This window comes from Acinonyx jubatus, chromosome D3, assembly GCF_027475565.1.
Source record: "Acinonyx jubatus isolate Ajub_Pintada_27869175 chromosome D3, VMU_Ajub_asm_v1.0, whole genome shotgun sequence".
NCBI classification, from domain to species: domain Eukaryota; kingdom Metazoa; phylum Chordata; class Mammalia; order Carnivora; family Felidae; genus Acinonyx; species Acinonyx jubatus.
In genome coordinates, this window is record NC_069392.1 from 90001208 (window position 1) to 90016497 (window position 15290).

General features: G+C 56.7%; 1 protein-coding gene across 2 annotated transcripts in view; it reads right to left on the minus strand.

Moving 5' to 3' along the window:
- MBP (myelin basic protein) overlaps positions 1-15290 on the minus strand; it is a 117494-nt gene that overhangs the window by 53492 nt on the left and 48712 nt on the right. For both annotated transcript variants that reach the window (XM_053206054.1, XM_027069205.2), the window contains exon 3: positions 13416-13503. In XM_053206054.1, coding sequence (XP_053062029.1) covers positions 13416-13503 — 88 coding nt within the window. The remainder of the gene's footprint in view (positions 1-13415; positions 13504-15290) is intronic.

The window sequence follows — 15290 nt, forward strand, 5'->3', positions numbered from 1 at the left end:
TATCATGCGTCTTGTAACGGACTGAGCAATGGTCGCATTGTCACGTGAGGGGGCTACGTTCTCCCTCTGCTTTCACGAGGTCCCAGAGTCGAGGGACAACAAAGGCAGAACACGTCAAAGCTGAGCCATCCACATCTGCCTAAAATACCGTTTTCACAGATGCCACTCACACCTGACGGGCAGAGCCGGGATCTCACACCACCTCCCCCCTGCTCCCACTGCCTCCCCCTGCTCCCGCTGCCTCCCCCCCCCCCCCCCGCTCGTGCCGCCTCCCCCCCCCGCCGCCTCCCCCTCCCACTCCCGCCACCTCCCCCCCCCCCGCTCCCGCCACCTCCCCCCACTCCCGCCGCCTCCACCCCCCTCACACCGCCTCCCCCCCTGCTCGCACCACCTCCCCCTGCTCACACCGCCTCCCCCATCACCTCCCCCTGCTCACTCCACGTCCTGTCCCCTGGGTGCAGGGAGAGGCACCCATCTTGGAAGATGTGAGCGGCGGGCTTTTAGTCCAGGGAAGTGTCGGCTTAGAGAAGTTACATTGGAAGGTGATCACCCAATGACCACAACAGTTCGCGGAGGCTGGAGAAGAAATATCTAGGGTCTCTCCATCCCTCCGCTGCCTGCGCACCGGACATCTTCAAGGATCGAGCGAATCAGACACGAAAATGCACTTTTCCAGGGGGCGGTGGACGGTGTTCGACAAACACCCAAATGCAAATGGCAGACATCCACACGGAAGCAGAGGCAGACAGCCTGCCCTCTGGAGCTCGGCATGCAAACAAAATAAAGCCACGGCGGGTAGGCGTCCGCCCGAGCCAGCAAACGCCTCTGACCGCCGAGGCCGTCAACAGCAGCGGGGCTCACACTAGGCAGGATGAAGAGGCAGCCCACACACCCGCCAGCCGGGAGGGACCGGCAGCACAGGGGCCGTCCGCAAGGAGCGAAGCCCGAGACACCCCGCCACGTGGACAGACCTGCAGAGCGCTGAGCGAAATGGCAGAAGTGTGCAGATCCACAGACAGAACGTGGATTAGCGGTTCGGGGACTGGAGGCAGCAGAGGGGGCTAAGAACCGCCATCAGCGCGTGTGGTCTCTGGGACGACAAGAAGCTTCTGGATTCGGTGATGCGAGCACTGCCCGCCTCCATGAGCTTGATGGGCTAGAAACCGCATCTCAATAAAGCTGCGAACAATGAAAGCGATGACGGAGGTCACTTCGCTCGCGGTGCTTTACTACAACTTTTCAACAAAACAGAAGAGACACCAGAACAAAAAAGGGGATGCGTTCAGATTTTCCACGCAATTGAAAAAAGCCAAACCGTGTTGAGTATTTAATTCCTAATGCCGGCGAGCGCACTGATGATGATGTATCTATGCAATAAAATAATTAGATCTATTACTCGTCAGGAGCAGGTTCTGAGCAAAACTTACAATCACAGGATTACTGAAAACCACTGCAGAGACAGAAATGTAACGATCTTCTGTACTGTGGCCTCCGCACAGGACCGCCATGCCGGTAAGAAGGATGCTGTGGGCTGAGAATCAAAGATCTCAGTGTAACAGGTGTCTCTCTGGCTTTGTCTCCACTGGGAAGCACACTCCTGCTCAAATCCCCTCCCGGGGCTCACGCACTCAACAAGAAGCAGACGAGAAGTGGTCCCAATGGCCAGTACCCTTAGCGTGCGTGCAGGGGTGCTGTCCCCTGAGGATGACACAGGCAGGGACTGGACCCCCGGCTGAGAAGGTGGCCGTGGAACAAAGAGGCGCCAGGATGGCCCATACGGGGGGGAAGGTAGGAAAAGTAAATGTCGTCCTTACGAGGTCGGCGTGTCAGGCCCGTTACTGACTTCACTCCCCCCAAATTGCCGCTATTATAGCTCTGTTTTACCGATGTCAACAGCGAGGCCCAACGAGGTCAAAACAGAAAACACGCACTTATTAAGCAAGAGGCGGGATTTGAACCCCATTCAAAAGCAATCTCTGGGCGGGCAGGGTCCCGGCTGTTTTGTTCAGTGCTGTACCCCTGCACTCAGACGCAGCCTGGGGCGAAAGCGTTGCACGATAAAGATCGGTGGGACAAGTGATTCCTATTTCAAATAAGAAGACAACCTTCGCGGGATGCAGTAGGCGATATGGGCCGTGTGGTGAGAGCGTCGTAGCCCGGCCCCCGTTTAAATCTGAGCAAAGAAAACGTTGTTCTATTTTCTGTCTTTGAAGTTCCTGCAAGTGTAGGGTCCAAGCCACGTGGGGAGCTCCAGGGGGACCTGGACGTGATGCCCGGTGGTTTGAACATCCTCACTTTGGGAAGCCAGGCCTCAGGTGTGCAGGGAACGGGGAGCGCTGTTGTCCAGCCCCGCCCCTACCAACCACGGTCTCTGCTCACACGCAGGTGTGCTACGTGCTCACCACTGGGTGCCCCCTGATGACCCTCGACTCCCCGCGGGAAGCCCACCCCTGCAGCCACAGGCACAGGCGCCGTTTCAGGTTTCTCGGAGTGCGGACGTTGTCACCGCCGAGGCCCTGAACCCGGTGACGGCAGCAACGACGGAAGCCACACGCTTTCCGCGAGCAATTCCATTCCCGCATTCTTGTCCTCTCTTGACTCCGAGAAGCTGCATGTCCCCGGAGCACCGCGGCTCCACGGAAGTGTCTGGAAACCTGGGAGCTGCTGACTCATCGGGACGATCTGGCAGTGAGCCCTCCCCTTCTGGCTCGTGGATCTGGCCGAGGACAGACATGGTTGCAAAAATAAGGACTTGAAGACTCACATAGTCTGTTACCATTTTCGAAGATAAACTAGGGTTCTGAAATGCGAAGATGGCGTTCTATTTATACTTTAGACGTCAAACTGTGTATTTCCCCCTTCGTGAGCTTTGTGGGAGCCGGCCGCCAGCTACCGAGTCACCGTGCACTCGATGACGGGGCCCCAGCTCTACACACACCGCATGGCCGCTGCCGAGCCCAAGTTCCGTGAATGGCTTATAAACGACAGCCTTTGAAGGACTCGTACTGGTTTGTACAGTACTTCTAAGGCACATCTCTGAGCGCACCAGCCCGCCGCCGATCGTCCCGGGCACGCAAACTTGGAAAGAACATTTCCTAGAATCCAAGGAGCATGTGCAGAAGACACGACCGTGATCCTGACGTCTCGGCCCCTGGGGCTCCCACCCTGCCCGAGGGCCAAGGTGTCCACACTTTCTCTTTGTCCTCCTGTGGCCCCCTCCCCCCCAGCTGGCTCCCCACCCCCCACAGGATCTCAGGCCTTTATTTCTCTAACTCAGTTGGAATGACAGTGAGAGCAAGAATGGCTCAGGGGACCAGACAGCATCCCCTGAAGGATGAGGCCGATTCCTACGTACTGGAAAAGCCGGAACCACAACCCGCTGCTCAGGAGGGAAATGCCCAAGGGACCCCCCAAGTCCCGCGGGATAAACATCCTGCCCCTCTGTTCCCAAGAAAAACAGCCCCGGCGACTACCGTGCTCCTCGAAGCAGCCCTGAGAGCACAGGCTTCCTGATCCTACTGAAGCCCTTTAGTCATCCGTCCAGGCAAGCCACCGCCTACAGGGAGGCCCCCAGGAAGCCCTCTGTCAGCACACTCCACCGCACAGCTGGAGCGGCGCTCGCTCCTTGTGCGCGGAGCCTCGCGGTCCACACGGCTGCCCCCGTGCCTGCAGACAGGCGCACCTCCACCCTCGGGCCTCTGACCCAGCTTGGGGTCGCGGGAGACCCCCTTACTGTGTGTGTGAGGGTGAGCACGTGTGTCCATGCACGTGTGAGTGCGTGTCTGTGCACATGTGCGAGGACGTGTAAAGGTGAGCGTGTCTCTGCACGCGTGGGCGAGCGTGAGCACAGATTCCACTCCGCTGTGGCAGGTGCCACACAGGCCGGCAGAATGATGGACAAATCTTGTCCTGAGGCCCCGAGATGACCCGGAATCCGAGGAGCGAGCTTTGCGAGGACCTTACAGAGCGTTGCTGTCTGGAGGCAAGTGCCCCATCCCCTCGTCCCTCCACGTGCGGCACGCCATAGTGACGAAGGGTCACATTCCGGTTACAGGACCACTGGTTACAACACATGCTCATGGTGTCTTTGGTTCTTAAGAAAGACTCCGAGACAAAGAAACTGAACAGTAAGACGTCATTTTTTGAAGTCACTGAAATACAAAAGTTTCAGCTAGAGGCAGAGGTAAGACCACCCCCCCCCCCGCCCCGGCGTTAGAGAGACAGGGAGGAAGGTAGGGGTCCCTTCCTGTGCACATTTTATATAATCTGGAAAGTCCTGAAATAAAAACGGCCCGGATACACAAAGTCTACCTAATGAAACATTCCAGTTAGAATGTGCACGAACTGCATCCGTTTACCTGGATTTCACCTGCTGGCGACATGATGTGAGTGTCTCCAGCCGCCTCTGACCCCCGAACGTCACCGTCTCCAGCCGCCTCTGACCCCCCGAACGAGAACATCAAATTTGCTGGCACTGTGCTGTGTTCATCGTCTAGATTAGAAGCCCGCCTGTCACCATCATCACAGCTGTCCCCTATCACACAGACGTGGGACTGTTTCTTTGGATCTGGAGCCTGGTGACATTCCACACAGCAGGAAGTCTGGGTGAAGCAAGGACCCGACTTTCACCCGTCAGTTGCTGTGAGCTAGGAGGCTGTGGCCACTGGGCCCGCGCGTGCGGGAGGGACAGGCAGGCGTAAGGAGCACAGACAGCTTCCTAGGAAGTGACACATCACAGCTCTGAGGGCAGAACCAGTCAGAGTGCACCTGCAGAGCACGACTCAGTCGCCAGTGGTGTGGACAGGAGAGGGGTCAGTCCGTGTGCTGGGGAAGGACAGCTGTGACGCCCCGTGTCCGGCCCGCAGTGCCGCTAAACTGGGGCGTAGCATGGTGTTTTGCTTTCCTTTTAAAGACTTCCTTCCTTCAGTTAAAAACCATCCAGGGTAACGCTCTCGGCGGAAGTGAGGACGCGGGCAGGCTCACCCCGGAGAGGATTCACTGTAGAAACACGCAGGTCCCTCCCGCGGCGGGCAGAGGGGGCGTGAGCACTGCTCTGCCCGCGGGCTGGTGCCCGGCCCCTGGACGCGTTCCTGGCGGCCGAGGCGTCAGGAGGACACGGTCCACAGCCACACGGCAGCTCCTGAGTTCACCCCGCGAGTGAGTCCGGGCTGGGTGTGCGGAGGAAGCAAGAAATGTAACTTTTACTGGGGGAGCCGCACGCGGGTGCTTTCAAACTGGGGGCCTGAGACCCACGAGCACAGCAGCGGGGCAGATGAAGGGATCCATAGACAGAGGCCCGGAGGATTCTGAGTCCCCGGGTCTCAGGCTGGGACACGGTGCTGTCCACTGGCCACAGCCCATCACAGATGCTATTTGTGCCTTTGTAAGGTCTGTGTTCCCTCTTTGTTCTGGAAGTCTTTCAGTTGTCCTATTGTGGCTCTGATGGCCTCGAGTGACTCTTAGCCACCCATTTTATGGCGAAGGCCACGCCAGTGGGGGCAAGTGCACAGGGCAGCCACCATCAGGCCTCTGCGACTCCGGACGCCCAGCAAGCTCGCGGTGCTCCTGAGAGTCGTTCCTTCGGCAGTGGAGCCTCCACGGGTGCAGCGTGGCCTGGGCTTGGACCTTGCGACGCTCGCGGCCACCTCCCAGCCTCCTTCTGGACCCAGTACCCCCTCCCTCCTCACCTGACCTCACCAGCGGAGACACTGGGGGAGGTGTTGGGAACGTGTGCTAGCCCGGGCCTGCTTTGGAGAAACCTCCCTCAGCTCTCTTTAGAAGGTGAAACACGGGTTCTGTCTCCCAACGTAGAAGGCCGTGAAGAAGCCGCCAACACTGGCCTCTGCTGGGGCAGGTCAGTGGCGAGGACAGCAGGGCCTGCCATGACCGCGAGGAGATGCCCCGCTTGGTCCCCCACACCCTTGTCTGCAGGGGCTCCTTGCTGTCACCGGGGGCATCCTCAGGGCGGCGTGCCATGCAGGGTGCACCAGAAGGTGGGACCGAGCTGCTCAGCTGGGGGCAGCCGCTCCCCACAGGGGCCGCGTGGCCAGGGTTTCACCATCATGCGGAATTTCTACGGAACAGGTTGACCAGCAAGCCCCAAAACTACAAACCGCGTCTGTGGACCCCGTCCTCACGAAAACACTGGGATGAAGGCAGTCTTGGCATCTGCCAGTTTCAAAGGACGAAAGCCACTCCCCGAGTTTCAGAGATAACTTTGTCAGTGAAGCACATGTGTGCACACGAGTGTGCATGCAAGTGGCCAACGCGCATGCACACGCACATGCGTGTTGACGTGCGGCGCTTATGCACACACGCACACACATGCATGTTATGATGCATAACACACATGCACACATGCACACGCGTGTTCTGACGCCCGACGCTTACGCACACGAGGCGAGCTTCTTGTGAGGGCAAAGCTCAGGTTGAGGACGTGCAGTCGGGTGGCCTGATCTTGGAACAGAGCAGTTTGCGGAAGAGGGGGCAGCGGGCTGGGGCAGCGTCCCTCGGATCACCGCGTTATCGCCAGATGAGGACTCAGCCACACGGGGCTGGCCCTCCGCGAGGACACGGACGCCCCTGCGTCCGCCACATGGACTCACCTTGCACAGGTGGCGGGGAGGCCGACAACACACGCGGGCGTGGTGAGCCCAACCCCAGACAGCAGGGGGCAGTGTCCCCCTGTCCCGGCCAGACGGGGCCACAACGGGCTTGTGTGCCGGGGCCGCGTGACTCCTTCTGGCCCAGGGAGTGTCGGCGGAAGGGATGAACCCTGTCTCCCTGACGATTGGCCACCCCCCAGGTCCCCAGGCCCCAGGGGAAGCAGCCGGGGCCTCTGAGTCGCTGCTGAGAGGACAGCTGCCTGACCTTGCTGGGCTGTGACATGGTAAAGCCGTGTCACGGAGCTCTGAGATTTTGGTGTCTGCAGGGTCCCAATGCAACGGTCTTCTCAGTACGCGGGTCAGAGGAGTCCTCGCTCTGCAGGGGACGTGGGGGTGCAGACTGGAAGGTGGGAAGCTTGCCTCCAGATGTCTGGGGAAGGAGGGCACAGAGGGAGGGCACAGCCTGTGCAAAGGCCCCACGCTCAGGAGCAGAGAGCAGGTGGGTGAGGGAGGCAGGGCCGTGCAGGAGGTGCAGTCGGAGGCCCCCAGGCCCACTGGGAGCCACAGACTGTGAGGAGGGTGGCGGGCTCTGAACAGGGAGGGGAGTGAGGGCAGGTCTGGCTGGAAGCAGGAGCCAGGTGGGGCTCCCAGAACCACCCGGGTGAGTGCCGACGGTGGCCTGGACCGCAGTGACAGACAGGCGGGAGCTAGACAAGCCCGCGAGGGTCCTGGGGGCGTTAGAGCCGGGCGCTGTCAGCAGAGGCGCACCGGCCACACTGCTGTCTGAGCGGCAAAGGACAGGGAGGCCCAGAGTCCGGCCAGAACCGGTGCGTGGTCACCAGGCACCGGCCTCCATTCCGTCCTGCTCGCCCACTACCTTCCTCAGGCGTCCCTGTCTCCGGGAAGACAGTGCACACACCTCCACGCACCTAAGTGTAAACACTGCCCACCCAAGGGTCACACGGCATACCGACTATCGAAGGCGTGATGCATTTCGTTAGGGTGGCCAGACGCTCGGGGGCAGCTGCACCCTGGTGGAGACGCTGGGTGGCGGTCCTCCCTGGTGAGCTCCACCCAGCGTGGCTCCTCTTGGACGCCCTGGACTCGTCAGGACAGCCCAGGGCTCGGCCGTTAGGGCGTCAGCAAGCGCCTGAGGCTGTGGGTCCTGCCCAGAGGTCTGCGGGCCAGAGTCTTAGATACGTGGCCAAGCCATGTGTCCAGCAGCTGGTGCTGGGGGCTGGTGAGTAGAAGCAGACGTCCCAGGGGGCCTGAGCGCCCACAGTCACTGCGGGTGCCTCTGCGCTCTGCCCCACTCCCCGCCCCCCCCGGAGGGCATCGTGGCTGGAAATAGGTAAGCTCGGGGAGCGAGGAATTGACTTTGCTGGGGAGGGGGGGCAAGGGGCGGCCTGGGAGCTACCAGGACGCAGCACATCTTCACAGATGTCCATGGGTCTAAGAGACACAAGTACCATCACAGTCACCGAAATGCACAGACTAATACGTATTATGTTGTCTCACTGTTTTTGACGTATCTGTCAAATAGAAACGGAAGCGGCCTCTGTTCTCCCCGGGCCCCCCGGGGCTAAGCCATTGTGCCCTCCGTGGGGCTCAGAGTAGGGCCAGGAGCCACAGTCTTGTCCTTGTGGCCTTTGAGCCTCTAACCGTCTTGGCAGTCAGGCCCTCGTCTCTACAACGAGGGGTCAGACAAGACGATTTCCAATGTTCCTTCAAGTTCTCGACTCGTGGTTTTGACTCTAAGGTTTATATCTGCCTCCAAAGACACACTCAGGACTGATTCTGTCCCTGGTGCGCATACGAGTAAGAGGGCTCAGGCAGCCATTGAGCCACAGGTAGCAACAAAAGCCAGCAGCCGGTGTTCCAAGAGTGGGTGGTGCAACAGCCGTTCTCGGAGGGCACCGAGGACCACCCCAGACAGACAGTTAACGAGGGGTCCCCAGGAAGGCACAGAGCTATTACTGAGCTGACCCAGAACCCTCTATCAGTAAGGACTACAACCTACTAGTTTTCTAGCTTAATCTACGAATCAGGATCGATTCGATGCAAAGATGCCTCGACAAAGCATCTCAAAGAGCTTTGCTCATGGAAAGGCCTTGGAAACCACAAAAAGCAACGATTGTTTTAACGCTATGTGAAAGCACTCAGGGAACGTATCTTTCTGTCTGCGGCACAGCATTCCTCCTCCTGGTCCTGCTCTTATGGACACTTCCCACCAGGAGGGACACCCCCACCCCGCCCGGGTCCCTGGAGGCATGTGAGGGGGCCATGCGGGAGACCCACAAGGCGAGGTCACTAGGAGGACGCGTGCATCAGGCCGAGCGCCCGGGCACGAGGAAGCTCGTTACCCAGTTTATTTCAATTTGCCTGTGCAACTAACCAGTGCGTTCGCCGGACAAGAACCCCAGGGTTGTTGATGACCGCAGGGTTATCTGAGACAACAACTTAAACAGGAGGGAAATTCTTACAGCTGGCTCAACAGAGCTGCGCATCCTTTGAGGAAGGCAAGGAGCCTTGGTTCTGCCGGTAGGGCTGACGGTCCCGGTGGCAGACGGGAGCGTCAGACACGTGCACGTTCCCTAGCTGGTTCCTAAGCTACGGGTACGTCTGCTGTCCCCCCTGCCTGCCTGTGGGGGAACCAAGACACAAGATAAGCACACGGGCAGAGATCTCACAGCTAACAGGTGGTGCGGCCACATTTCCTCCCACGTTAACGGGAGAAATTAAAAAAAAACAAACGGACTGGGTCTCACTTTCCATTTGGGCATCTGGGAATCTCCGGGTTCAACGAGAAGTCCAGCTAGGAGCAACTGCTGTAGGGCAGACCCATGGTCTTACTTTAGTCGACCTCCACTCTGCGCTTTTTATATTGTATTGTTTCCTGGTGTGTGAGCCAACTCAAGCTTTGTGGCATGAAGATACACAAATACACACACACGTATCTATACTTCAGATACATGTATACACTTCAGTGTTTCTAGTAGGACTACTTTTTGGCTTCGCCTTAAACATGGCTCATTGTATCTCCATCATTTGAGCACCAAGGTGCTGGTGGATCTGCACAGGGGTCCGCACTCAGCCACGCGAGGGGTCCTGCAGGCGATGTTCTCGGGACCCCGACACGCTGCACAGGTGCGCCCGAATCTCCCTGACGTGCTGGGGCCGCGTCGCTTCTGCTCGGACTTTTGAGATGCGGGTCGCGTCCGGAAGGAACCACGGTTGTCTGGGAAGAGCAGGGGTGCCCTCTTTTGGGGATTTTGCTCCTTTGTCACTATAACTGAGGGAGACCCAAGGCGTCTGCTCGTGGCAACTGCATTGTTCCAGCCCGTGTTTCAGTCCTGGGGCTGGTGAACTCTGGAGGGAGGGGTGGAGGTACGTGTTCCTTGCTGACTGGGCTTCAGATGACAAGGGCCACGTATGACATGTGTGGGTGTGTGGTTCAAAAAAAGCTCAAAAACAGGCCTACCACAAAACAACCTGGTTCCCCAAAGCTCAGACAACACAGGGTTCCCTAGGCTACCGTGTTTCCTTCCTCTTCGGGTAACTAGGCAAACAGTCCTGAAGTATAACCACACACTGTCATAAAAAAACACTACAGAAAGGGATTTATACGTGTGCTCTGATGAGTTACTTACTTAGGTCAACAGCAATCCTTCATTCGGATTTTCCCTTGAAATGGAAAAGTCAATACAAAGCTTTGGTGCATCGCTGTGTAGATGACCAGCCGTGGCCTTCCCAGAGGTGGGGGCTAACTGTGCCCTTGGTGATTCTGAGTGTGTGGCGTGCAGGCCGGCGGCTTAGGCACCTGCACCACGGTCAGCGCAAGCCTCTCTCGGCCCCTCTAGTCCCGTCCTCCATGTGGGGCTCCTACCGGCCGCGGTAAGACAGTCTTTTGTCCTGACATTCACAGAGACCTTGAGTACATCCTGCAGGAGCGTGTCAGGTAAGGGATAAGGACCATTCTTCTGACACGCGGACAACACGATCATTAGGAGCCTGGAGATTACCGCTAAACGGGTGCCGCTGACTCAGGGCTCACAGAGCATCGCGAAAGCAGGGCTTTTTATCGTACTTGGGAAACTTCTGCACTTTTTAGCGTACTTTCCAGTCAGGAAAAGTGGGAGACGGCTGCCGATTTCATTCGGAGTGACATTTGTACAACACTTTGTAACTCATTTAAAATTTTTTTTAATGCTTATTTATTCTGGAGACAGAGAGAGAGAGAGAGCACACGTGAGCAAGTGGGGGAGGGGCAGAGAGAGAGAGAGGGAGACACAGACTCTGAAGAGGCTCCAGGCTCTGAGCTGTCAGCACGGAGCCTGAGGCGGGGCTCGAACTCACGAACTGCGAGATCATGACCTGAGCCGAAGTCGGACGCTTTCCGGGTGCCCCGAACACTTTGTAATTTAGAATGAGTTCTCATACGTATTTCCTGAGATTATACAGTCAAGACCGGGAGCCAAGATCACGTTTGCTTCTCTTTTCCCTGTCACTCTGCCCCTCCAGCCTGGGGTTCCTTTGCATTTCAGGAAAGCGCTAGGACGGGTTACGGGTGGGTGACTCTCGTAAGTCGAAAGCAGGGGCCCAGCCGCTCTGCGGGGCCGCCTTGTCTGCGTCTTCAGGCTTGCTGAGCACAGAACAGTGGGAGCCAGCAGGCCCCTGGGCCGTCCTTACTCAAGGTCAGAGGGCGGGCTCCTCGCGCTTCCCTCTGCGGTGACTCGGCCTGGGTCCAGTGTGAGCCGCACGTGCCAAGGTGATGATTCGGGAGCTGCTTCCTGACCACGTGAGGGTGGCTGTCGACCCCACATCCGTAAGCGTCTCCAGGGCTCTAGGCCCCAGAAGTCACGGTAAACACAAGAGGCGGAGGGGGCCTGTGTCATTATTCTTCCCACCGGGAGACAAATCTAAGTTTGTCACATGACTGAAACGGCAGCATCTCTGCTGGTTTTCACCGTCAACTGTAGGCAGCCATTGTCCAAAGTGTCCCTCTGGGACCACTGTCCAAACCCTCCCTCTGGGACCACTGTTCTGAAAACAACCAGGGGAACAATGAGGAAGGTGGTGGTTGCTTTAAAGATAAGTAAGCTTCGGGGCGCCTGGGTGGCTCAGTTGAGGGTCCGACTCTTGGTGTTGGCTCAGGTGATGATCTCACAGTTCGTGGTTTCGAGCCCCATGGTGGGTTCTGTGCTGACAGCGTGGAGCCTGCTTGGAATTCTGTCTCTCCCTCCCTCTCTCTGCCCCTCCCCCCACCACTCAGTCTCTCTCAAAAATGGGTAAATAAACTTTAAAAAATAAAAACAAGTAAGCTTAGCCAAATCATTCCAAAAGGTATTCTTATCATATAGAAAGCTTAAATTTGGACATTTTTATATTGTCATTTTCTTTTACGTGTGTATATACATATGCAGTTGGAATATAGGAGGAGAGAGAGAGTCGAGAGAAACCTTTGTGTTAGAGGTTCAGAGACGGACTTATTCTCGAAATCATCGACGCTCGGACATTCCCTTCAAATCTGCAGACTGCCTTCCCTCTGCATTCAGAACACCTGTGGGGGGCGCCTCGCTCGAGAGCTGCCTCTAAGGCCTGGAGACCCCACCTGGAAGGCAGTGGACTATGCCCCTCCGCCCAATTCCCGTGAAAATCGACGCGCAACACGTCCACCCAGGCGGGTATTGATTCCTGTGGCAGTATCTGACTGGTTTCCGTTAAACGAATCTTCCTGGTTTTCTGTCTCTGGGCCTCTGGGTTGTGCTGGTTTTCATTACAGTTTAAGACACCGAGCAAATGGGCAGTGGGACTTGTGTAATTACGAGCGCTTACTCAGGGCAGGATCACAGGAACAGAAGGGATTTTTGAAAAAGAACAAGCAAATCAGGAACAAAAAAATTGGGGTGGCTTTTCCTGCCCGAGAACCAAACGACAAAGAAGCCCTTTCCGTAAGTAAGCAGCGGCCAGGCCAGGGAACGTGGCGAGAGGCTGTCGGCCAGGAGAGCCATGATGAGCAGGTGCAGGGGGAGCTTACTTCTGTAGCCAGAAAACCGCTCTCCTCCCCTCCCCTCTACCCTGTGCCCTCAGGGTCCTGGCTGGTCCCCTGCTGCCCCCTTGTCCCCACCTCTTTGGGAATTCTTGGAGAAGAGAACACAGTAAGGCGCGTGGACAGATCTGCTTGGCTGTGTGACCTTGGGGGCATCACTGAGCATCGTGGTCACATGGGAAAGGGGAGTTTTTTCCATGTAAAATCAGATGAGAACTCGTTTATTCTCAGGGCGGGGGTGGGCACAGAAATGGAAATGAACAACGTATATAACGGCGACGTGTGTCAGCTGGGCTCCACAAAATGTACACTTTTATAGAAAACGGTTATTTTCCAATGCCTCCTGAGTCATTCCTGGTGGTTGAACTATCTGGGCTTTGGGACCGTTTCACTTCCCTGTTAGATATTTTTCACCGGCACCGTTAGGTTTTCCACCCCCAATTGGTCAAACAGATGATGAGAGAAATATTGTACAGTGAGGATACACGTGGGAAGTCTCTGGCCTCTGTGTACAGACAGGCACACAACACAAGAACCCGAAGGGGACGGGCCCCCAGGGCGGTCACGTTGTTGGGGAGAAGAGACAACAGGTGGCTAATGAAGGGGACTTACCTCCACGTTTCTAGGGGGTCTGCAGTTTTAATACTGAGAACAGAGCCATGGATTACTCATGTAACGATAAAATTAAAACCAGCCCTCAATGAGTGCACGTGCACACAGATGTCACACGAAGCCACGTCTACAAGTTCCGTGTCACCTACCGAACACGTCACTGTCTTCCGAGGCCTCCCGGGAAAGGTAGTGGGGGTTCCTCCTCTTGCTAGATTCTCCTGTGCTCGTGTCTGCATCCTGGAAACGAAACAAAACAGACAACACCCTTTCGTAAGATGCAGTGTTTCACCTGGGTGCCTGGGGGGCTCAGTGGATTAAGCATCTGACTTCAGCTCAGGTCGTGATCTCATGGCTAGTGAGTTCGAGCCCCGCATCGGGCTGTGCTGACAGCTCAGAGCCTGGAGCCTGCTGCGGATTCCGTGTCTCCCTCTCTCTCTGCTCCTCCCCCGCTCGTGCTGTGTCTCTCTCAAAAATAAAAATAAATAAACATTAAAAAAAAAAGATGCAGTGTTCTATCAACAAGCTAGTTGTAATACATTTTTCTTCTTGTAAACTTTGTGGCAAGATAATTAGCTCAGGGTGGGTTTTCTGCAGAGGATTCTGGATTCCGGCCTGTTTTCTCTGCCTGGGCTTGCAAGCATTCTCTTGTTCCAGGGGATAGGTTTTCACACAAAGGAAATTGCATATCACCTTGGATAAAATAAATCAGCTACACATCACGGCCTGCGCTCCGGAAGCCGGTCCAGTGGCTGTCTGGGTTGCAGGAAAGGATGGATGCCAAACCTGACTTTCTTGAATTCCAACTCTGGCCTCCTGGAAGCCAGGCAGGGCAGCCTTGGTGGGAGGCTGGGCAGAGACCTCCCCTCTGCTCCTTCCTGGGGCCCTAACGGCAGCACCAGAGTGCACATTCTTTTTGACTTTAAGAGTTTAAGGGCATAGAGTAGATATGGTTTAGCTTCTATTCTTTGCAGTCAGTCGGGAAGGCTCGCATAGACGCCCCTGCAAAGGACCCTGACAAGCACAGCGGGAGGGCCTGCTCTCCCCTCCCCGCCACATTTCCCCCTGCCCCACCACCCCTGGCAGGGGCGCCCGGCCTTTCCAGCTTGTCCTGTGCTCCTTTGTTTATTTATTTATTAAAAAAAAATTTTTTTTTAACGTTTATTTATTTTTGACACAGAGAGAGACAGAGCATGAACGGGGGAGGGGCAGAGAGGGTGGGAGACACAGAATCTGAAACAGGCTCCAGGCTCTGAGCCATCAGCACAGAGCCCGACGCGGGGCTGGAACTCACGGACCGCGAGATCACGACCTGAGCCGAAGTCGGACGCTCAACCGACTGAGCCACCCAGGCGCCCCAGTCCTGTGCTCCTTTAGAAGAGCCTCTGCACGGCGCCCGGCGCCCGGCGTCCGGCGCGGCCTGACCTGCCTCTGCGGCCAGAGCACGCGCCCCGACCTGAGCCATTGCCACGATGGCCACCATTGCCGGTGACCGTTCACCTGGTTTGCACTTTTCCTGGTTACGAGCAGCGCCCGTGAGCTGGGGCTGCTGACTCACGGGCCACAAGCCCAGGGTTCGTTCCCGGACTCTGCCCCCGTGGCTTGAGGCTCCCGCAGCCGCACTCCGGCCTCCACCCTTGCTCTGTATCACTTTGTCCCAGGCCGCTCTCATTTCCTGAGGTTCCAGCTAGGACTTTTTCCTATTTTACGTTCCTTTCCTTCTAAAGAGAGGAGAAACAGTGACCAGGGCAGTGGGCTCCAGAGCCATACCGCCCGGGTGTATACTCAGGCTTGGCTCTTATTTACTGGCTGTGTGACCTGGGGCAAGTCACTTAACCTCTCTGGGCTTCAGTTTCCTTTTCTATAAAAGAGAGGAAATACTGATACTGCTTATCGTGCTGGTAATCGGGGTTAATAAAGTTAATATTTATTTGTAAGTGCTTTCAACACACCTGGCACACAGAAACTGTAAAATGAGTGTTTGTTAAATAAAAGGGAAACTCTGAAAAAAAGAAGGTGAACACCCT